This window comes from Mytilus californianus, unplaced genomic scaffold, assembly GCF_021869535.1.
Source record: "Mytilus californianus isolate M0D057914Y unplaced genomic scaffold, xbMytCali1.0.p SCAF_5, whole genome shotgun sequence".
Lineage (NCBI taxonomy): Eukaryota > Metazoa > Mollusca > Bivalvia > Mytilida > Mytilidae > Mytilus > Mytilus californianus.
In genome coordinates this window covers 59744547-59768333 of record NW_026262701.1, presented here as the reverse complement: position 1 = coordinate 59768333, position 23787 = coordinate 59744547, and the positions used below count along the sequence as shown (strand labels likewise).

Genomic DNA, 23787 nt, shown 5'->3' with positions numbered 1-23787 from the left:
TTTTTTTTCGATCTATGAGTTTGAATGTCCCTCTGGTATCTTTCGTCCCTCTTTTGTAAATGTGTCTACGTGTTTATGTTACATTTTAGCATTAAGAGCACTTGGAATACCCACACGGTGTGTCACAAATTTCATATCAGCTCATGACAGCGATTTCAGTACTCAAATAGACAACTTCTGGTCGCCTGACAACAAACCAAGAAAACGTCTCAATGATACAATTTGGTAAGTTATTATCCACGGAAAAGGTAACATGACATTAGGTAGCTGCACCATATCGCAAATATGATAAATCAAACTTAATGTAAAAAAATTGCATTTCATTATATCATGAAAGGCATACTACATTCTTTAATAAAGCAGATTAAAAAGTCACACTGACGCCTGATATGGTGAAATCCGTAAGATGAGATTATTTGAAACAGTACAATTTCACCGAGATTTATGAGGTTTTGGTCTATAATTATGCAGTTTAGAGAGAATTATTTGTTTTTATGTTTATAACGCTATTTGCCTATATAATATAAAAATTCTAACTGAATAATCTTTCTGCTTTGTAGAAACATACATTTACTCCAAAGGACGTTTTATTGCATATAAATGTAATACCACTGTTTCCAATATTGCCGATTATTGGAGTTGCATAACTATTGCCTGAATATATTGCGTAGAAATGGGCTTTTAAAACAACTTTTGTAATGCAATTAAGATGCGGTGCTGTAGTAGTTTCTGTATGTTATTGTTTGATTAAATAATTATTGAAAACATATGAAGATAGCTGTATAATTTCAAAATAAAATGTATTCTATTGGTTTTATAATGCTTGGATTAGTAATAATTGACCACTTTTATGTATTATTTTTACTTTTTTATCACTACATTGTATCATTTCACGAGCCTTTCATATGTTAATGCAAAATAATGGATGTAAACTTATACAATACGAGGACAACTTGAACATGAATGCGATATGATGCAGATAAGCTGTTTTGACGTTTGCATGAATAGTAGACATAAAAGGAAACTTAAATGAGCAAAACACAAAGCCTATGGTAGTTTACCGATATTCAAAACTCTGTAAAAATGTTTTAAAATACAAGCAAGATAAAACACAGATGGAATCGCATGAACTAAAATCCGAAACATATCTAAATGTTATGAAAGGGAATAGGACACAATCTCTAAATTTTCAGATCAGACGACTATTCTGGTATTTTAAAATTTGAAACCACGAACACATGTCTTATGTGATTTGAGACACAAAACGTCATATCAGTCAATATCGGTCAACTCATTTGTACTGATGACCTTGACACTTTTTTCAGTGTCAATTTCAGTTGGTTTTCCTCATAGTCCTGCTAGAAGAGTTTTTATGGCACACCATTGTTAATCAAGTCCATATGATGTGAACATGTACATGCGTAAGGAACCAATGTATATTTGAAAACGCGATACGACTGGGCAGAGGTTATGTGACTACTAAGAAATGGGAAGTTTGTTATGTAAAAAACCGAAATCATCACTTTTGTTATAAAACTAAGTTTGAATTCTTCCATCTGTGTAAACATCAAAAAAGGGCATCGAAGCAGACGTTCTAGTTCCGATTGTATCCTCATTGTCAACTTACCTTGGATATATGAAATACAAGCACTTACTGAAATGAGGATAATTGAGTGATAGGACATCATCAATATATCTTAACGTGTAATTAAAGAACATGGCAAGATGTTTTTTTTTGTCTTTGAGATGGTTTTGTATTAATTTGTATGAATTCTGTTTCATATAAATCAAAATGAAGTTGGTCAGCACCCCTGGAAATACCTGTTGTCTGTTGAAATATCAATCTGGCAAACTAGACATATACAATGTGTGTATTGAAAAGTAATTAATTTTGACGATATCGTAGCGATTTATTTATTTTTGGAATCAGTAGGGTTCTTCACGAAGTAAGATGATTCGGGACCTCTAACAAGGAATTTGTATTAACGATTCCTATCTTTTTAGAAAAAAGCACAGTTAAATAAGAAGATATAGTTGATCACCCAATTTGGCATGCATAATGGTAGTGTAGAGTGTAGCAAAAACAAAAGTTTTGATATTATTGCAAAATTGTAATGATTTTATATGATGATTTTGTAGTAGATCTTTAGATTTTAAAGAATCTACATCTGATTGATTGCACGGGATCAGTATATATATGATATTAATTTTGATTGTCATCTTGTACTGTAGAAAAAATGGTAGTAAGTATTTTATAACAAAATATAGTTGTTGTACATTTGAATAATCAAATATAAAAGGTCAATATTGTTTATTATGGTGTGGATATCTTATCATAACTTTCTAGTTACTTTTAACAAAAATGCAAATTATTTGAATTATATATCGTCAGGGATTTTCATGTATGGAATGAATCTTGGTTTAAAAGACCTGACCTTCCTGATGGTTATGATGGCTGGCAAGCCTTTGATCCAACGCCACAAGAATGCAATGAAGGTATTTTTTTTCTTCATTATTCGACGTAAACATTTTGATACTTGTACTATTGTAAAATGAAGAGGTAGATTATTAATTTATAACTTATAAGCAAACATTTGAATTGCATTAAAATTAGAATCCGTCATAATAGATATAATAAAGTAAAGCATACCTGCGTTTAAAGTGCATTCCTTGTCTTATCTGCACCAAAGTAGCCATTTTGACCATACAGAGAATAATAAGAACACACGTATCGATATAGATGAAGGTACTGGTAGGGTATAACCAAAACCTTCATAGTGCAGCTTTGCCTGCCACAACAAGTTGCAATCTTTAATTATTTACACTTTTATTACTAAAATGCTGTGTATTTTATTATTATAGGTGTGTTTACTTGTGGCCCAGCCTCAGTTAAAGCAATAAAACAAGGAAAGTTGTATCTTGGTTTTGATACAAGGTTTTTGTTTGCTGAAGTGAACGGAGACCGAATACATTGGACAATCGACTCTGAGGGAAATATGGAAGCAATTGCGGAAGAAAAGACTATTGTAGGAAGGTTTCTCAGTACAAAAGCTGTCAATACAATTTCCAGAGAAGATGTGACTAATTCTTATAGATATGCAGAAGGTAAAAATTCATACCTTTTGTTACTGTACAGGTTGACATGATTTATCAGGAATATGACAGTTGTTTTCTATTCGTTTGATGTGTTTGAGCTTTTGATTTTGCAATTTGATAAAAGATTTTCCGTTTTTAATTTTCCTAGGAGTTCAGTATTTTTGTTATTTTACTTTTTATACTATCCCATGACAAGTTGAAATTTTAAAGGAGAAATAAACCAAAAATACAACGTTTTTTAAATGAAAGCAATGGTTTGTATAAAAAATGTTATCGTTTCTTTTTTCTTTTATTAAATATTGGATAGTTGTCACATTAAATTCACACAGTTTTCTTTTTTGAATTTACCGCCATTTTGTGGATTGCAACATTTTTTGGATTTCTTTTACATTTAAAGCATACACTGTGTACGTTACTACTTCACAGCTACCATTGCGATGTTCGTGTTCCCATAACATAGGTACAATAAGATTGTCGTTTTATTTTAAATTTATGAAATACATTGACGATTGTCTTAATTTGGTGGACGAATTTGTATGCATGTAACACAATCACTTCTAAGTAATCGGCATTTAATGACAATTTCCACTTTCGCAAATTCTCTAAAACTTAGGACTCGATCAGCTGAATGATGTTTGTGATACTGACTCGACTACGAAATTATGACTTAAAATTTCTTCTGCCTCGTAATTTGTTCCAAGTTTACCAACATTATTCTGGTTCTCTCTCCATAATACTCGGCTAAGGTTTTTGTTCGAATGTAGAATACATATCGGTTATTAGTCCCCTACCGACGAAGTCGAAGGGGACTTTAGGTCTGTCTGTCCGGCAAATCAGTTTTCCACACTTTTTTCTTCGCCCTTGAATACATTGATTTGATATTTGGTGTATTGTTTTATCATGACAAGTTACAGATCAAGTTCAAATTTGGTTCCGGTCTGATGATTTTGTGCAGAGTTTTGGTCCTTGGACTTCAAAAATTCACTCAAATAATCAGTTTTCCGCACTTTTTTTCGTCATGCTTGAAGATATTGATTTGATAATTGGGATATAGTTTTATTTTTAAACTGATGCCGAATGGAAACGGAAATAAAGTAGTGACGTCACAAATTTGTGGTGGGAAATTTCAAAAGATTCTTTTAAATATCACCAAATTAATGGCATCTGACATAATTTTAAAGGCAGAGAAGTTTTATTAATATATGAATAAGTAATACATTAAGCAAACAATAACATTAAAGTTACTCTTCTTTAAAGGAAAATAAGGTATCTACAGTTATCTAAGATCATGCAAGTTATGCCTAATGCATATTTGTTTGTTTCTTTCAATATTCTGAACCATTGAATCAATAATGGACAATCTTTTTGGTCTTTATTATATAAATATAAATCCATTGTCTGCAATCATTTAATGTCTATACTGTATTTACTCAGTTCTATGCGTTGTTTTCTTTGTCGTTTTGATTATTACATTTGTCCTATACTCATAATACAGACAAATTAAGCTTATAGAAATATTTAATAAATAAATGTTCATGAATTATATCAATAAATCGACTGATTATTGCGAAAACCAAAACATTGGTGGAATATTTTCGCTTTGAAAATATTTTGACATTGCTACAATTTTGCTATCTGAGAAGATTCTTAAAAATATAAAAATTTAACTAGATGACAATATTTAGGCTAAAGAAGGATTATTTTAAGATAAAGTGATTTATATACATGTACCATATCCAACTTTAACACAATATATTTGAACACACATTACTGAAGTAAACTAAATACTGTAAAATTACGACTATTCAATGAAATGATAATTAGGGTAATTCAAAGTAAAATATTGTAAAAACACTTTGCATCAGATTATCAAAGAGATGTCGATACACTTTAGAATCTGTAATTTTATCATTGATAATTTGCAGGAACGTCCGAACTTGAAGATGTCATTAAACTAGCAAAGAAACTGTGTGCAAGGAAAGAGGTAAAAATTGCTTCTCCATTGGCTGACGATATAGAATTCAGCTATAATGGCAGCGTTCAAAAGAATGGTGACATCGATGTAGAAGTTAAGATGAAGAATATCGGCAAGGAGTCGAGAGTTGTCGACATTTTTATTACCGCAATAGCAACCAAGTATACTGCAGTTCCGTCCAATGATCTCAAAGATAGTCTAGCTGCAAGTGTCCTTGAACCCGGTGCAGGTAACTTATTCTTACATGACAGAATCGTCTATACAATTGTACTATTGGTTATAAGTGAGTCCATTCATGAGAGCATCTAGTTATATATTAACCAAAATTATTCGATTCAGCAATTTCATTATCGGTAGGACTTTGAGCGTAAAACATACTTGTTGACGCATAATCTATGAAAAATAGACAGTATTTCAATGATAAGATTCAGAAATTAGTCCATTAATCGCATAGTCAAAAAGTCGATTCAAATTATTTAAACAAGATATGAGGATCACACTGTTACCCACAGCCATGATAACGGTAGCAGCTATGTCTAATGGTAAAAAAGACATTTCCTAAACTATTTGCCAAACATTTTGTTTCAAGAAAGACACAGCATTTGAGGGGTGGAAGGTATTTAGCTAATCAAATGAAAGCCGTTGGTCAACAGATCACAGGATAAACTATTACATATTTTTTTCAGAAAATGAAACAAAGCTGAGTTTGAAAGCATCAGACTATATCAGTTCAATTGATACTGACAGTCATGTGAATATTTACATCATAGCAAATGTAAAAGAGACAAATCAGAAATATATTTGTAGAGAAATAATTAGATGTGAGAGACCCAATTTGGAACTTAAAGTATGTACTGTTTTAATAAGTCCAATAAAGCTTTTTGTTTTACCACTCACAGAACAAATTAAAAGAAAAATGATTTAAACAATTTTCCGCATATCAAGAATATCTCTACAAGTTTCTGTGAATGAACACTCATATAGAATTAAAACTTGACAAATGGAATGAACAATAGTCTGATCAGTTTTTAAGATTTTGTGTTGACCTCCAATTATAAATTCGTTTTGTTGGTTCGATGTGGTTTTGTTTTACTGTATGAATGACGTATACCCTACATCTGTTTAATTCATTAACGTGAAACCAAAGTACAAATGTAACATGGTTCTGGAACATAAATTAGCTACACAGGAGACAAACTAAATTGAAACTCAAAATCATAAAACGCTTGTGAGATTTTAAAATTGAAATGGCCTGAACCGAACATTCAAATACTGCTGATATATCAACGTTCTGTGAATTAGTTACAATCTTAGAACAAATTTTCAATCAAAAGGATCAGTTTGGAGCACAATAAAATAAATGGAAAAAAGCAATACATTTTCTTTCAGAACTTACAAAGTCATTTATCTGTAGGTATTGGTCAATCAAAATGGTTGATAGGTTAAATGATAGCCTAACTTACAAACCATGTCAACAAGTTACGCTTATGTAAATTCAAACGCTCACGTATAAAGTTGAGGTCATCTTTATGTTAGTAATGATAGTCTTCTCACGGCTATTTCATATCATTAAAATAAAAAGATGTGGTATGATTGCAACTCTCCACCAAATACCAAATGTTGCAGAGTTATCAACAATAAATCATTGGAAATTTGTTCCATTAGAAATAACGTTTGGTATGATCTCAAAAGCGACAACTATCAACCAAAGACTTGATTTCTGTATAGTTTCGAAATATGTTGGATGTTTGGTTCATCATGTATTTATCACTCTTATTATATCAAAGCAAACTTTTGTTGTATGTTAGAAAACCAAGTTCGTCTCACTATTTAAATAAATAATCTACTGTGGATTCATTATTATTCGTTGTATACCAATTTTCGTGGATTTCTTGATTACCAAGGAACCACGAATTCCAATTTTCAACGAATTGCAAATTTTCCATAAGAGTATAAGCAGACATTGGCAAAACCACGATTTCAAATATCCACGAAAATGCAAGTTTTCCTCAATCCACGAAAATTGGTACCCATGAAAATAAATGAATCCACAGTATTTCAGAATTCCGATTTGATTTAAGTTCTTTTAAATAGTTATAATATAGCTAAGTTCTTGGCTTCAAAGGTTTTGGTTTGAACATGTCTGATCACAGTAAATCCAGAAAAGTGCTTCGGACGCATCCACATAATAAAGTGTAATTTCATTTAATACTTTCAGACTGAAGGTAACGCAACAGTCGGAAAACCTTTTGATGTTATAGTGAAGCTTGTTAATACTTTGTCAATCCCTCTAACTGGGGGTTATATAAATCTTGAGGGACCAGGTATGCAGAAAGTCAGTGCTGTTAAAATAAAGTAAGTAAATTACTCCTTTTATCTGTCGTTTTTCGGTTTTGCTATGGCGTTGTCGGAATGTCTTATGAGTATTGCAATTCCCATTGGTATCCTTGACTTCTTTTTTGTAAGAATTACATTTCGTTTTATTTATCATCCAAAGATCATGATTTTCATCTTTTAGGTATAATTTGTTTGTATTTTCTAAATAAAATTCTAAGTTTTACAAAAAGTATATTATTTCACGTAGTCATTGTATGTGTACAGTTCATACACACCAAAAGGACAACAGCTATTACACAAATGTACACATTTTGTTGATGAGAAGAGGAAATGAAAATGATTATAGGGATACTTTTATTTACTTTTTATCAAATTTGGATAACATACATGTCAACTAGGGTAGTCAATAAGTTTATCTGGCGTTTTGGAGTAAATATGTGTGTTAAGAAAGTCTTTGAAGAGAATTTGACCTTTATAGATTTATTTTGGTGAAGCGTATTATTACTGATTTTTCGTTCTTCTGTCAATTTGTTTGTCGCGTTTTTGGTAAGACTATTGACTATTAAAAATCACGAAAGTTCAACCTTTACAAAGTGAAAAAAATATAAAAAGAGGTTCGATACTGACTGTGATAACTTTTCTAAGAATTTATCCTGCATTAAGCCCCCGAAAACATGCCTAGGTTATTACAATTATATATTACGGCCAATAGATATCCCGAGTGAACAGATTTATCTTTACTTTTTATAGTAAGATAGATAAATCTAATTTAACACTACAAACGAGCAGAAAAAAAAACAGCTTTGATTTTTCTGTTCCTGATGGAGGGGTTTTGATAATTTGTAAATGTGCTCTCTATTAGTTTTTTGTTGGTCTTTAGACCAAATGCTTCTTGTTAATGCTTTTGCTTACAGTAAAAGGCGTGCTTCTTTCGAGAGGTGCTCTGTATGAGATTGAATGACAATTTATCTGAACTTCAAAGTATCGTTTTAAACGACATTAGAAAAAATATTTTGGATAGAATTAACAAAATAAACTTTTTTGAATCTCATACTTCGTTTTAGTGGAGTTAAAAACACCACTTAAATGTTCATTACAAAAAATCCCTATGATATGTAATTCAAAGAAGCAAAATAACAGCCCTTTTATTGTTTTTCTCCATCTCAAAGTCACATTGAGGCCGTCCAACAATTTCATGGATCAAAAACTTACATATCACTAAAAGTTCAACTGAGAAAAGAGTAGGTGCGGAGTAATACCATGTTCTGGTTAGTCCGACAATCTCATTGTAAAATTTCAAAATAATACAAACATTTAGACAACCACGGCCCATTTTTATTTTTATGCATTGATATGTTTAATGAATTTTTTCCCAAACTTTTGTCTCGAACGTACACAGGGAAGTGTATTACAGAAACACGTGTCGAGAGCACTGGAATTGTTACCAACCGTTTGAAGTATATCCACAAAAAAAAAAAAACAAGTAGAAAAAACCGAACCAACTGTAAAAAAGGGAAATCTGAAATTAGAAACTATTGAACAAAAGACGAAAGATGCATGTTAGGTATAGCAATGCAGTAGTCTGGAGTCACATGGACAAAGTTTTACCCTTGTATAACAAAAATAACTTTAAGCGGCAAAGTAGTATAGCGATGTTCGGAAATTCGGTTTTAATATACAAATCCAGGTAAAACAAAATGAAGGATTAACATGAAGTCATAAAGTAGCAGACATGATGTGTCGACAGGATAAGGATGAATATTATGCTTATAACTTATCAAATTTGATGAAAATATAAAGTATTAAAGTATCCAGTTATGTATCTGAATGATGCTGAAGTTCCTCTGAATACTGATATGCCATAATGTAATGTAATGTAAAGTTGAAGCACATATAAAAGTATGTTTTTAAGTATTTTTTTTTTATATTTGGAATTACTTAACGTTTAATTTATTGCAGAAAACCGATAAATCCCAACGAAGAAATTCGAGAAACGATCCAAATCAAGCCTCGAAGAGCTGGGAGAAGAGAAATTATAGCAAATTTTCATTGTAAACAGTTGTGTGATGTCACTGGTGTAACGGAAGTAGAAATATCAGGAGAACCTAATAAATCTTAATTTTTGTGATAAAACTCTGAACAGGTTTTTCGGTTGTGATCTGATTTTCGCAGCTGCAGTGTTTCTTGCAAATGTAACATGCTAAGTGTACCTTTAACTATATTTCATTTTATTTCTTTATGATTTGTACAAAAAATACTTATTAAAATTATTTATGCAATACTTTTAGAATATTTATTTAATATTTTTTCCAACGAAACTTTAAACCAAAAACTTATTCGTCTGGTGTTGGCGCTGAATTTTACAGCTACTACAAATAGCATTGAGATTTAATTCGAGGCAAATTATTTCGTTGAAAATATTAAATACTACTCGTTTATTACAACACAGTTTCAAAGAAAATGAAACTGACCATGTAATTTTTAGCGCACCTGGCCGTTAACTTTTCAATGGGACAATTGGAACCAAACTTAACGACAAAAGAAATGACTTCAGCTGCCTAATTGACAAATTTAAACTTCTATTTAGCAACATTCCAGCAGCACCTACATAAGAAGTATATATCTTCCAGACGATACGATATTCCGGAGCTTCGATAGACGGTTGCTGCTTACAAAGAAGTTATCAAACCAAGGGTTACAAGGGGTAAAATTGAAATAACCTCTTCGAAATTTAACTAAAAGCCATCACGAGTTAGTTGACCGTTATAGAAAATCTGTTAAACAGATAACCACCAATATGTTCTAACCACAGCCCGGCCTATTTTCCTCGAATGAATGAGACATCATCGAATAAAACTTGTAGACGAAATGCGCGTCTGGCGTACACAATTAATTGGCCTGGTATTTTTTATGAGTTTCCTTTTATTACCCAATTTGTACTTACATAAATAACACAGGTGTCACATGTGGAGGCAAAATCTGCTTACCCTCCCGAAGCACCTCTGACCACCCCAGGTTTTTGTTGGGGGTCGTGTTGGTCAGTCTCGAGTTTTTCTATATTGCATTTTGTGACTATTACCAGTGCTTTCATCATTTTCGTTTTTGACATGACGTTAACAGTATGTCTTCGACTTCTGAGTTTGAATATTAGTATCACTTTGGTATCTTCCTCCTCTCTTTTAAGTCAAAATAAGTAGTTTTTAAAATGTATCCAATGATACAAAATGCCTATTAACATGGCTACCATGGCTAAAAATAGAACACACGGGTCAAATGAAAGTATATATTATATGATATGCTAAAACCCATAAAGAAAAAAAGTTCAGAATGTCTAGTTTAAACAACTGCCCATTTTGATTTGTCAGACCACTTCTTCTGAAAGTCATTAGTAAATGAAAATTGTACATTTGTTTTCGTTTTGGCTATTATCTTGAAAACTATAACAAATAGAAGGAAAGGTTAAACTGTTAAAAAAGAAAAAAAGATCAGAGAGAAATGATTTAGAAATAAGTCAAATGGCCTAAATGGTCAGTCGACTCCTTTCGTGTTTTTGGTTGTAATCTGCAAAACTGAAATGGTTGGAAAGAACTTTTAACAGTAAAAATTGATAAATAAAAAATAAATAGTACCAATGAACAAAATCGCCAGTTGACTCCTTTTTGCACTTCAGTGACGGTTTACTCCATTTTTGTTTGCGGTTTTAGTTAACACAATATAGATGGTGAGAAAATGTATGCAATAAAATAGTCAGCAAAATAATAACAAAGTAGTAAAAGTTGCCGAAGTTGTCAGTTGATTTTTAACCCATTTTTGCGTTTTTGGTGGACACTGTAATTATAGAAAGAGCAAATTTGTTTCTATTATCTTGCAAAATGTAATCGAAAGACAAAAAGAAGTCAATGTTTTGGCTCACACAAATTTCCATTTCAAACAAATTTTTGTTTTGCAATGTATGAGCTTTATACAACAAAGCAGGTAAGCGATTCAGACTACTTGAAGCATCTAATTTATATGTATAAGATAAAATAATTTCAAAAATGTTTTAATTGATTTTAAAGCAGGGAACAAAGAACACACGTTAGCAAATATCTATTATCATAATAAATTATAAGATATTTCCATTCAAAAATCAATATACAGTACGGCGATTATTTTTAACTAAATTATTCGGTAAAAGAAAATGTATAAACATTAAGCATTCACGAATCGATGAAAACAAATATTGCAGTCCAGAAAAGATTTTGCTTGCTTTCTTTACCCTAAACGTGAGGTAGGTCTAAAAAGGTTCTAAACATTTGAAACGATATTGCGAACAAAGAAAAACATAACAGAACAATTGCAGTTGGTGCAAAGCAGATTGGATAAATTGAAATGTCCATAATTTTGCTTTTGAACTCAAAGTGTAAAGGTAAAATTTTGTATTAGAATATTTGGAAATATATTAGATAAACAAAAATTCTGTCCGCAGTAATAGGTGATCAGAAATACTGTGAAACTGTTTACTCGCATAATGATATTAATTATATGTAGATTCTATAAACTATAAAGAACTTCTGGATAATTTAAAATTTCGGTCTTTCTCTGAAGGTAATTCTATCAAAACCTTTGATTTTTCAAGCCTTTATATCACCATTCCCCATTTCAAATTAAGAAATCGTTTAAAAGAAATAATCCACAACGCTTTTCAATATACAAATGGTAGCATACGCTATAAATTTATTGCTTTGGATACCATACGGCATATTTTGAATTTGGCGGTAGCCTTTTTCAACCAAATGTCGGCATTTCTATGGGAACGAACGGTGCACCTCTCCTTGCCGACCTCTTCTTATTTTCATATGAGTCAGAGTTCCTTCAGACATTTGTCGAAAACAAGAAGATCAGATCATTTAATTTCACATTCAGATATATTGATCATATTCTTTCCATGAACAATCCTAACTTTTCTGATTGGGTTCCATTAATATATCCTCCAAAACTAGAAATTAAAAAAACAACACACACGGCTTCCTCCGCCTATTTTTTACACTTATACCTCGAATTTGACATAAGCGGTCATCTCAGTATCAGAGTCTATGACAAACGAGACGATTTTAATTTTGCACCTTAGCACCAATTTACCAACTAAACCTGTATATGGGATAAACATTTCCTAACTCATTCGGTATTCAAGAGCTTACAGCTGCTACTCAGACTTTATAAAACGTCGTGCCAGTGTCTGAGCAGAAAGTTATCTTGAACAGATATATCATGTTATGGAGGGGTATTTGCGAAAAATACCAGTCAAGGGACTGTAAAATTTCTCGAGTCGCTAGGCGAGGGAAATTCGGTCCCAAGACTGGTATTTTTCGCTAATAACCCTCCATAGCATGATATATCTGTTTAATTACACCGAATAGATTTGGATTGAAACTAATTCATTAACATGTTTATGCATAATTTTGAGGATAAGAGGATATTATCATGGAACCGCGGGAATTATACATGTACTAATACGCGTTAGCTCGCTTTTTTATGTAACGTCATATCCGAAAAATTTTGGCGGGAAAATGCTCGAGAGGGTAAAAAAGGAATATCCAAAATGGCAAATACCATGGTATTTGAGGCAAATTCACCGGCAGTGGTGAAAAACAGGCAAATTCGTTTGAAATGATGAAAAAATATTAGAATATGCAAAAAATACACTGGCTATCAACCAATCAAAATCTGGCTTTCTTATATAAGGTGTAATTATTTCTTAAAAACCTTCATCGGAAGATACCAAGACCTTGTAGATAAATATTCCATATCAACTTCACAAATAATACATGATAATCTTGAAGTATAGATTCTAGGTACTGACGTTGTTTATCATCTTAATTACGTATTATAGTGGTTTTTTTTTCATTTGTCTTTGAATATGTATAACTTTTACTGTTTAGTCCAATTTTGGTAATATCCTTTTGGCGTGGCTCGGTATTTATACATCCCGCCATAGTGTTATAGAGCTATGGTCCTTTTGTGTATTCTTGTCTTTCATTTTTGCTTATATCCTTTGTCTACTGAGTGTCTATTATGGAATTCTATGCAACTATTACACAAGGGAGAGGTTTAGCTAGCTATAAAACCAGGTTTAATCCACCTTTTTGTACATAAGGAAATGTCTGTACCAAGTCAGGAATATGACAGTTGTTATCCATTGGTTTGATGGGTTTGAGCTTTTGATTTTGCCATTTGATAATTGACTTTCCGTTTTGAATTTTCGGTACTTTTGTTATTTTACTTTTTATCATAATATGGTTATTGCAAAACCATTACAAACTATTATTCATTGCAGTATATTCGTTTCGGGACAATATTTATTTATGCAATAACCGTTAAATATTTCTATATAATTTTATTCTGTCAAATAATAACTGTAAGAACAAAGAACACCAAATGTAACAATGCCATGGTATGTACGGACGGTTCTCCAGTCGAAACCAGGGATACAAGAAAAGTGCAGTAATTTTGAAATACATCGATCGCCGCTAAAATATGCTTTGAAGTTACACATGTCGGGATCGGTCAATGAATTACATAATTTATAATTACGGGCGAGGTTTTTCAACATATATTTGTCATACATTGCCCAACAAAAGACCAATACATTCGAAACAATTAATGATAGACAATTCATATAAAAGTAAACAACAAATGATAGACGGCACGGGGTACATCGAAATATATGTAAGAAAACCTAGCAGTTTAAAATAGTATGAAAGGGCAATATATAAAACAGATGTCCAGACCAGTATTTTGAAGAAATTAAGAAAATATTAAATAGACAAACATGAAATTTTGACGGTGTATGCATTTAATATATTTACTACCATCTGCTTAAAAAAAAAACTCAAACAGCTTTCTAAGAAATAATAATACGCAAAGTATATATGAATATGCAATTCTATATTTTCAAAAATATTGTGATTATAAAGTAAGAGATCCTTCTGATATCAGTTAGAGTTGTGGTAATTTGGTCGAAAAATTTTAAGAAGTTTTGTTTTGTTTCTAATTCTACTTCTTAAAAAAGTTATGTTAATTTTTTGTTAATTAACTGGTTATAAAATGTTGAATTATTCGAAACTTCTAACCAAATTCATGCGACACATGTAACATATGACATATGCATACGTTTTCGTACATATTGTTTGGCAAATAAATACAGAATGTTGCCATAGATAAACAGAAATACACTTTACAACATTAAAGCCATATGATATTTCAAATTTAAAAAAAAGTTGAATATGTTTTATTAACTTGAATGGCTAAGTTTCAATATAAAACAAACGAACGTGGACGTTCTTGTAAAGTAAAATCCTTTATCTTATTAAAATCTTGTATTGCTTTTCAATCATTGTCTTCCCGTACTCTAATTCGCCGATATGTTTCCCTACGCAGTGACCTTAACTACCAGACATCTCGTACAATGTAAGAACTTCAGCCACCGCACATATCAAGTGCAAGGGAAATCCTGTAATGAAAGAATGTAAACAAACGTACACTGGAAGGTGAATTGAAATCACTTATCCTTAAGGAACAAATCAAATATCCCAGATCTTTTAATACATGTAACTGGTATGGAAAAGTTAAATTGACAAATAGGAACGCATGGAATATATATAAAAAGTTAACATCGCTCTATCAATTCACTTATTTTTCACGTGCTTGTTCATTCTGTGTTGATTATTTATTAAGGTCACGACCCGGTAAACTTCGGCAACAAACTCGAGAACTAATTAGCTTTCGATCAACAATCATTGAATCGAAATATTATTTGTCGTTAATACGTTGTTGAATCGTAATAAATGTGAAAAACGAGGACTTAGTTTAGTAGATATGCATGCATTGGTTCAAAAATGTCCTTAACATTAAAATTACAAGAAACTCGTTTCATATGCTTTTAACTGTCGGAAATCAAATCTATGGAATAAGTTGACAAACATTATTGTTCACATCGAGTTAAGGTTTTTTGTCAGAAATCATGAAAAGAAGATAAAACACTAATATGAATATAAATCGTAATTCCAGGGTAAAAATCCCTATTAAGGGTCGACTGACGATCTCGACAATTTAGTTTATTTGATGAGTTTATCCCGCTTATGATTTTTGCCTATTATCTGTTATAATTTTCGATATAAAAGCCAAAATGGCAGAACATACTAGGTAAAAATCCTCATTTTATCCACAATTACTCCTACAATTAGTCTACTGAAAATTTTGCTAAACAGATGGAAAGTAGGTAGGAACCGACTTTCTGAACATTTCTGTTCTTTCAGATTTCTCTTGTATATTATCTCTTTAGCCTTGTTTGTGCTGGAGGAAGCCGAGTGCCCGGAGAGAACCACGGGCCTTCGGTAGGAAAACTGACAATCCTAGTCAATTAAAATTGGAATACGTGCCGGATTCGAACTCAAAACCTCAGTGTTGACAGGCTAGTGATACAGTAATTTGACTATGTGATCCGTGTAAACTTATCGAACCTTTCAACAATTTTATTAGTAAAGGTTATCTTATTAATGTTGAAATAAGATCTTTGAATAGTGTTTTCATTGGCACTAACATCGATTTTGTTATCAACAAATTAAAACAAAATTTAATTTGTATTCTTTTCGAATGGTTTTTGGGATGTATATACACATCCACGTTTATTTTCTATTTAGAAATTGTTTTATCTATACATAACATCATACATATTTATTATAAGGTTAAATCCTAACTATCCTACAGCCTGTCGTTACTTTTATTTTGGCATTGCACAAGTTATGTCTTCTTTGACTGTCCATGGCGTTACAACACTAAATCCCTGCCTGGGATTTGTTTTAATTGATTTTAGTCTCTGATGCATGATTTTTTATTATTAATTGTTTTTTGGATTTTAACTATCTTTAATTAACTGCGAGTACTCTCAAATCGTACTTTCGTGTTAATTTGACCTGTTGACACAATTTGTAATGCATTTCTGAATATTTACTTATTTCGTGTTATATCTCGCCTAACTATTTTTATAAGTATTTAGTATGACGAAAAAAGATTTCACTTCTGTACTCGTTCTATGAATAACAAATTTATTTTGTAAAAAATGTTTCTGTACTCCTAACAACAAAATTATTATATTTAAATGTACCTGTGTACGTTACTTTATTTAACGCCAGTTTGTCCTAGGTTAAAGTTGTCTTTTTGACATTGAAACATCTTTTTTTTTATATTGAGTCATAAATGAAACTTATTCGTTCAGTGTATATTTTCTTGTTTTTGTGTATTGTCTTTTTGATCGAGTTAAGCCATTTCAATTGATATTTCATTGTGTGTCTTTTTATGTTGTAATGTTATACAACTGTTTCAGGTTAGGGTGAAGGTTGGCGCGTGTTAAAACGTTTAAACCCGCGGCATTTTTATGCATCTGTCCTAAGTCAGGAGCCTGTTATTCAGTGGTGTCGTTTGTTGGTGTGGTTCATAAATGTTTCTCGTTTCTCGTTTTTTATACAGATTAGACCGTTGGTTTTCCTGTTTGAATTGTTTTACACTAGTCTTTTTGTGGCCCTTTATAGATTGCTGTTCGGTGTGAGCCAAGGCCGTACTTTGACCTACAATTGTTAACTTTTTAAACATTGTGACTTCGATGGATAGTTGTCTCATTGGCACTCATACCACATCATTTTATTTATATTAACTTAGTTTTATAGCTAGCTAAAACTTCCCCTTGTATGTCATTTGTTTATAATTCCGTTATATTGGCAAAATTGGGTGAGCAACTCAAACCTACATAAAAGGTTAATCTAACAATAATTAGGAACCAGCAGCCATCTTTAAACATACATCACATATATAAAACACAACTGACTAAGGATTCAAATAATTATAAAATTTAAATCTAACAAATACGCCAACTAAAAAGTTATTGTAGTCGAAAGTAAATCTGACAAAGCCGCCGACAAAAAAGTTTTTTTAGTTGATAGTACATACAAGATATAGTATACATTTTCTCGATAAAGTACAATTTAAGTTAAGTGGATAAATAATTTAAAAATAGCACAAATTAAATACAAAAATTTTCAATAGTAAAGATAAGGAATTTCAAAAGGGTAGTCAAATAAGATCTAGGCTTTCAATATCAAGTGAATCATCAATTTTTCAATAACAAAAAAATCTCATAAAAGGCCTTTGAAAATTTGATTGAAATATTTGCTTCCAAAAAGTCGTATGTAAACTTGAACATTTTTGTGAATTGCTGTATAATAAGAACTTAGACATTTCTGGATAACACAAAAACTAGTCTTATTATCACAGAAATGAAGAAATGTGCAAGTTTTTAAATCCCAAAGTCAATATACAACAATTTTTAACATGTTTAAGTTTACATACACTTTTTTGAAGCAAACTTTACACACAATTGAGATCGGCAATTTTGTCACATGTTTTATTTCCAATGTTTTGATTTTAGAATATCACATACCCCCCCCCTCGCCAAAACAGCTTTTGTGAAAAAGTAGTTTTACCAAAAAAGGTCATATACGATATTTTGGAAGCCCTTCAACGATAAGTAAAACAAAAACATATATCAAAGGAAAAAAACCTGAGCGATTAAAGTGAAATCTGGTTTTACGGAAGAGTAGGGTTTTTCCCCTAAGTGGCACCCATTGAATTTCTCATGGAAAGTAAAAATCTTAAGATATGTCATTTTTGTCTACTAATCGTTCACGAAGAAAGGATGACGACATTGTGGCTATAACAAATTAACAGGGAACACAAGCAATTTTAGTCACAGGAGCATACATGTAAGAAAATATATGTGAACATAACTAGTTTTAAGCAAAAAAAGCTGTATGTGCCGAAAATTTCTCAGCATAACGTTCCAAATTCTACATTTGTAAATCTTACAAATTCTTACGATACTAGCGTTATTCGTCGTCTTTTTTTTTATTTCGTCAAAGACCAAAATAAAGATTTTTGATAAGTTTACACTGATGCTATTGCTGGTATAGCTTGACGATAATGGAGGAACCCTTTCAATATTTCTAAAACCGAATTAATGGTTTCCTATAATGACTTTCGATGTCGAAAACTAAACAAACCTGCCAGGATAGTTGGGTTTGTTCCTTTTTGTTTAACCTTTTTTTTAAATATGAAATCAGGCAACTAAAATAATGCATACATTTTTAAATAATATTTTTATATTTAAATATCATTTACTATTCATTTATGAAATTTGACGATTTCATTTGCCGGTTTTAAAAACAAGTTCACAAAAGAAAATAAATTTAAAATCTTCAAGCAAAATGCAAAAATTGATATTTGAAAATCCATTGGGGCTTAAATCAACGTACATGCTTTCTTTGTCACAAATTATTAGCCAGAAATTTACAAATGGCTTTAAGAGTTTGTTTCTGTTTAAAAATTAAATTATGAGTCCCTGCAATTGAACATTAACAAGATTTAGAAATTTTTGTTTTTTTTTGGTTCATAAAATATCGAATACATAGAAATGAAATTGAATCCGACTTTATATCATCTGGTTTACAGAGTCATTTAATAGTGACTTTTGAAACATCGACAATTTAAACACGAGAGTAATAAAAATCTGTCATCCGGTCTTATCCTAATATTTTAACTTTGAAAAAATATGTTCATTCACAGGCGAGAAGCCACAATCTCAGAAACATTCATGTTCCCCAACAACATCGTACAATGCAGCATGGCCACTATCTTGGCTACACACCAAAAGTCGACTTGTTTTCTTGTCAAAGAAAATACCACGTGGATTGCTAATGTTATCTGATCTGTCAAGAACAGTTTTGTGGTGTTTTCCCTCTTTTGATACAAGAAGAACAACGTCTTCCAACGGACAGGCGAGGTAAATATTTCCTTGACTATCGGAGGTCAGCGGTACTGATGAATTTGAACTACATTTCAGCTTTTCCTCAGTGAAAGTCCAAAGCTTCTTCCCGAATGTGTTATAGCAATACAAAGTGTTATTGTCTCTTCTTGTTAAATACATTTTATCTTTATTTATTGTAAGGTTATATTTGTTGTGAATATTGATAGGAATAAGTTTTTCCACTCGCATATCATCCGTTATTATCTTGATACCTTCTGGGTATGTCACAATAAACAACTCACATTCGTCATTATGACTTATTCCCCAAAGAGAAATACTGTTCTTCTCTGCTGAAATACTTATCGTTTCCCTAAGTCGATATGTTTGATAGTCATACGCAACAAAAATGTTCTTGTCTTCTGATTTTCTTCGGAATGTTACATATACGGTGGTCTCATTCAAAACAGTGACATCAAATGGTTGATCTGTCAGTTGAATGTAATGCTCAAATCGTCCATCCTCGTCATGTATAATTAATCTTCTGTTGTTGCCGTCTGCGAACATCAGTTTATTGTTTGGTAATATTACACAGCTTGTCAAATTCATTGTGTGGTAACCGGATTGTATAAATATTTTTTCTTTCAGTTGTAATTGAAATTTCTTTCTTTGCTGCGAAACTGGAACACAGATATCCGAATGCCGAACCTGTTTATCCTTTGGTTCAATGTAGTATTTTGCACAAACTGATGTTTCATCTTTGATGGCACCAAATTTGTTCAGTTCCGTTAGAAGTGATTCCAGTTGAGAATCAACAGATAAAGTAATTGTATGAACAGGAAACTTACTGACTGCTTCTTTTATAAATTGCTTATCTTTCAACACTGATGCACCAATTTCTTTTATCCCAATTAGAGCTTGGGCATCAGACGCGAAGGCTTTCAATATATAAGTTTTTTCCTTTCTTTCCATTAATTTTTTTTCTCGAAGTAAAAAGTTGTTTTGATACTCAACTAGTTGAAGTTGGTGTTTTTCAAAACATGACATAACCTCTTGTATTAACTGCTGCTGTAAAGTGTCTAGTCTCTTATTAATTTTTTCACGAAAAGCTTGTATTTTCATCTCTATTTTTACTTTTTGAAGTTTAAGTTCGTCATCAGCTTCCTTGCATGATTGTATGCTTGTTTCTAAGTTTTCCAGTAATTCTTTGATAGAAGACTCCAAATCCAATAATGCTGTAGATGTTTTGACACCCTTTGAGGCATCATTGAGTTCTAGGATGTCGCAACTACTGTGGAAAAGTTGCACACATTTCAAACACAGAATTGTGTCATGTTGGGTACAGAAAAATCCTAATTTCTTTTGGTGTTCATTACAGTTTCTTTTAATTTCTAAACTACCTGCTTTATGTCGATCAGCGATAGAAATTAATTGATGATGCTTTGATATTTTTGTGACTTTGTGAACTTTGATACAAGCTGCACAATATCTTTCCTCACATTCAATGCACCAAGTTTCAGCAAGTATAACATCACCGTTCTGTTCACATGGCTTACAATGCATTCTGGTAATGTATTTTACTGGAAATATGAGAATGAAAATATATACCCAAAAGTCAGTTGGAATTGTAATATATTATTACTGGATATCAATCTTTGGTTTTGCACTAAAATATAAAATAAATTGATGGGAAATGGCTTTATATTGACCTATAGAATTTAAAAAAAAAAATTCAAAATTTCTGTATGTTTGTACTCTAAAAAAACCAAGTGTCGTTAAGGAAAGAATTCATCGTAGATACCAGGATTGAAATTTTGTACGCCAAACGCTCGTTTCGATTACAAAAGACTCATCAGTGGCACTGTAATAAAAATAAGTCAAGAAGGTCAAATTAAAAAGTTGAAAAACATTGAGGTCCCAAAATTCTGAAAGATTTTGCCAAATCAAGCTAAGATAATCTATTCATGGGGTAGAAAATCCTTTGTATTTCGAAAATAATCAAAGTTTTGTAAATAGTTAAATCATAATTATGACCATATCAATGATAATTTATGTCAACACTGAAGTACTGACGACTGGGCTGGTTAACTTCCACAAGTGTGACATCGACCAAGTGGTTGTAAATAACCTCATTATAGATACCATGGAAAAAAGAGGTAGAGTTAATTTTCACACAGCATTGTGTAGCATCTAATAGCATTTATATTTTTATGGATATTATTTATTCAGACCTTTTTATATTAGAATTACACTTCGTATCTTCAACTTTTGTAGTTTGGTCCCATGGGTGAAAAATTTATTTGAAAATTGGTAATTCTGCAACTACCGGTGTGTTTAACAATCTTGAGTCCGAGGATGTTCTCTAGCGGTCGGTAAGTGGCAATAATTGTATAAATGTGAAAAATAAGTACGGACTTCTGATTGGAACTTTAAATCAATTACAACGCCTCCAGATGGTATCAATCAAAACTACGATAGAATTATAAAAACGTTAAGTCGAAATATCAAATGTGTACCCTCATATTGTGTAACTGCCAGTGTAACGATTTGTGAAGCAACAAATTGTGGAAACAAGATCTGATTGATGAGCAAATAATGTTTACATATACATTATAACAGTGATATCTATAGAAGTAATAGACGCGATATCCTTCCTTCCGGTTACCTTTCCGCCAAATATTATTTGCATTTCAACATTTCTTATTCTTCTTTTTAACTTACAATCGAATATTTCGTCGATAAGTGCTTTAGCAACCAGAATTTCTTTAAATGGCATGTCATACATTTGAAACACTCTTTCTTATACCCAACTATAAAATAAGATATCACGTGGACAATCCGCCATATATCTTAATCATTACCATAGAGATTATAAAGGCCCTTTAAATTTCTTCTCGAACCCGTTTTTGACCTTTTGCATCTGATTCATTTGTCTTCAAACTTATTCTTTCAAAGTGTTAATCATGATAGTTTAAAGTAAAAGGTATGATAAGAGCTATTATTTTGCCCCTTTAATTGCTACATATCTGAATATTAATGACAAGATTAGAAAAATGAGGCTATTTTAGCAGTTTTTTTCTGTTTTGCACAAACTGTAAGAAGTTTGAAGCCTGAATGCCAATCTGTGAGTCAAAATTTAAATATATAAATACTGATACTCGACAGACAAATGTCTTATGAACACCTAAAGGATTTTTAAATATGGTTTTTGATTTATGAATTCAAGTAGCCGAAAAAGTGGCCTTGGCATACCTTCTAATTTAATGTTAATTACGTTCCTGCTAACAGTAAATAACTTTATATCTTTATCAAGCCGTCGGCAAGTCGACTATATATTAAACTGACAACCTACCATTAATTGAACGTTAATTTCACAAATTCCTAACATGATTAATAACAAACCTTTGTTAAATTCTCCGTTGAAAAATTCAGAAATTACAAAGAAACTAAGGTTCCTAATCCCTCAGACAAAGTTGACCTTACACGGATTTGTCTATTACTTTTAGGTCCCTTTGGTCGTATAGATCTATATTTGCGTGATTCATTATTTATCCATCCGACTTTCAAATTTTAGGCGTTCATCGTTACTGATGAAGGAAAATCCATAAAAGCACTTCGGTGGCATAAAAGTGATATTGTTATTTTTATTTTAATACTTTGCAAATTGTAATACCTCAAACATAGATCTAGTGATGCATGCTGTTTTTGACCGTTTAAATTGAACTCTGTTGATGTCTGGATTTTTCAAAATGGCGGACGACTTCAATTGTGTCATATATATCGTGTATATTTCAAGGTTTTTTTGTTGGTAGTTTTCACTATTTACATGGTAAATATTATGATTTTGCATGAGGTATTGACTATGTAGCTGATTTATCAATTATATAACATTCAGTACATCCACATCTTTTGTTTGTGTTGTAGGGGAAGGGGTACATGCTATTTTTAACTAGATTAATTCCTTAACTATTTAAGTACATTATATTTGTTACAGATGGTGAGTAAAGTATATAGTTTGCTTATATTGAAAATCATTAACAAAAAATACTTGATTTTAAAAATAGTTGCTGTATGCTTTTAAAAGTGTTTTGAATTGTTGAATATACCAATAATCCCACCAACGCACAAAAATAAAACACTGGTGATTAAATCAAATACATATTTCATTATTTTTTAAACCCTTAAATATATTTCTTTTCTTACCTTTTTACAATCCCTGCATAAATCACATTATGATACATTTAAACTACACACAGGTAAATGTCACCAAGTACTCAAGTCAGATAATCAATATATGGAAAAAATACACAATGCTAGAAAAAGTCTATATTACATAATAACGCAATGTCGTTTTATGTGTTTGAAGAATGATAAAAACCAAACAACACACATATTGCTCTCCATAGTCTAAAAGTAATTTACAAATATATTGAAAACAAAAAAATACCAAATTGAGTGTTTGCAATTCTCCATCTACACTGTTATGACAATGAGAAAAATGTTAGAGGAGACTAGTACTATACCATGTTAGAGTTATCTCAGACAA

General features: G+C 31.5%; 2 protein-coding genes across 8 annotated transcripts in view; one reads left to right on the top strand and one right to left on the bottom strand.

The window, feature by feature from the left end:
* The window catches only part of LOC127701144 (protein-glutamine gamma-glutamyltransferase K-like), a 90038-nt gene extending 80348 nt beyond the window's left edge, over positions 1-9690 (top strand). For all 4 annotated transcript variants that reach the window (XM_052204954.1, XM_052204953.1, XM_052204952.1 and 1 more), the window contains 7 exons: positions 90-225; positions 2393-2496; positions 2863-3105; positions 5022-5300; positions 5758-5918; positions 7290-7426; positions 9368-9690. In XM_052204954.1, the coding sequence (XP_052060914.1) occupies positions 90-225; positions 2393-2496; positions 2863-3105; positions 5022-5300; positions 5758-5918; positions 7290-7426; positions 9368-9527 (1220 nt within the window). In that variant the 3' untranslated portion in view covers positions 9528-9690. The remainder of the gene's footprint in view (positions 1-89; positions 226-2392; positions 2497-2862; positions 3106-5021; positions 5301-5757; positions 5919-7289; positions 7427-9367) is intronic.
* Positions 9691-12776: 3086 nt separating this feature from the next.
* LOC127701152 (uncharacterized) lies at positions 12777-23540 on the bottom strand. Of its 4 annotated transcripts, none has more exons than XR_007981836.1 (2): positions 23445-23540; positions 12777-14900 (listed from the first exon to the last, which is right to left on the bottom strand). XR_007981836.1 is itself a non-coding variant. In XM_052204964.1 (2 exons), the coding sequence occupies exon 2, from the start codon at positions 20802-20804 to the stop codon at positions 19080-19082; it is 1725 nt and encodes a 574-aa protein (XP_052060924.1). In that variant the 5' UTR covers positions 20805-20821; positions 23445-23513; the 3' UTR covers positions 13765-19079. The 4 variants fall into 4 exon arrangements, 3 of the variants coding, with proteins under 3 accessions (XP_052060924.1, XP_052060926.1, XP_052060925.1); XM_052204964.1 differs by having other exon boundaries at positions 13765-20821; positions 23445-23513; XM_052204966.1 differs by lacking the exon at positions 23445-23540 and adding an exon at positions 22915-22995 and having other exon boundaries at positions 13765-20821.
* Between the last annotated feature and the right edge of the window lie 247 nt (positions 23541-23787).

What these genes read in the sequence shown, in the direction of transcription:
- LOC127701152 (XM_052204964.1), bottom strand. Translation starts at nt 20,804, where the DNA reads ATGCATTGTAAGCCATGTGAACAGAACGGTGATGTTATACTTGCTGAA.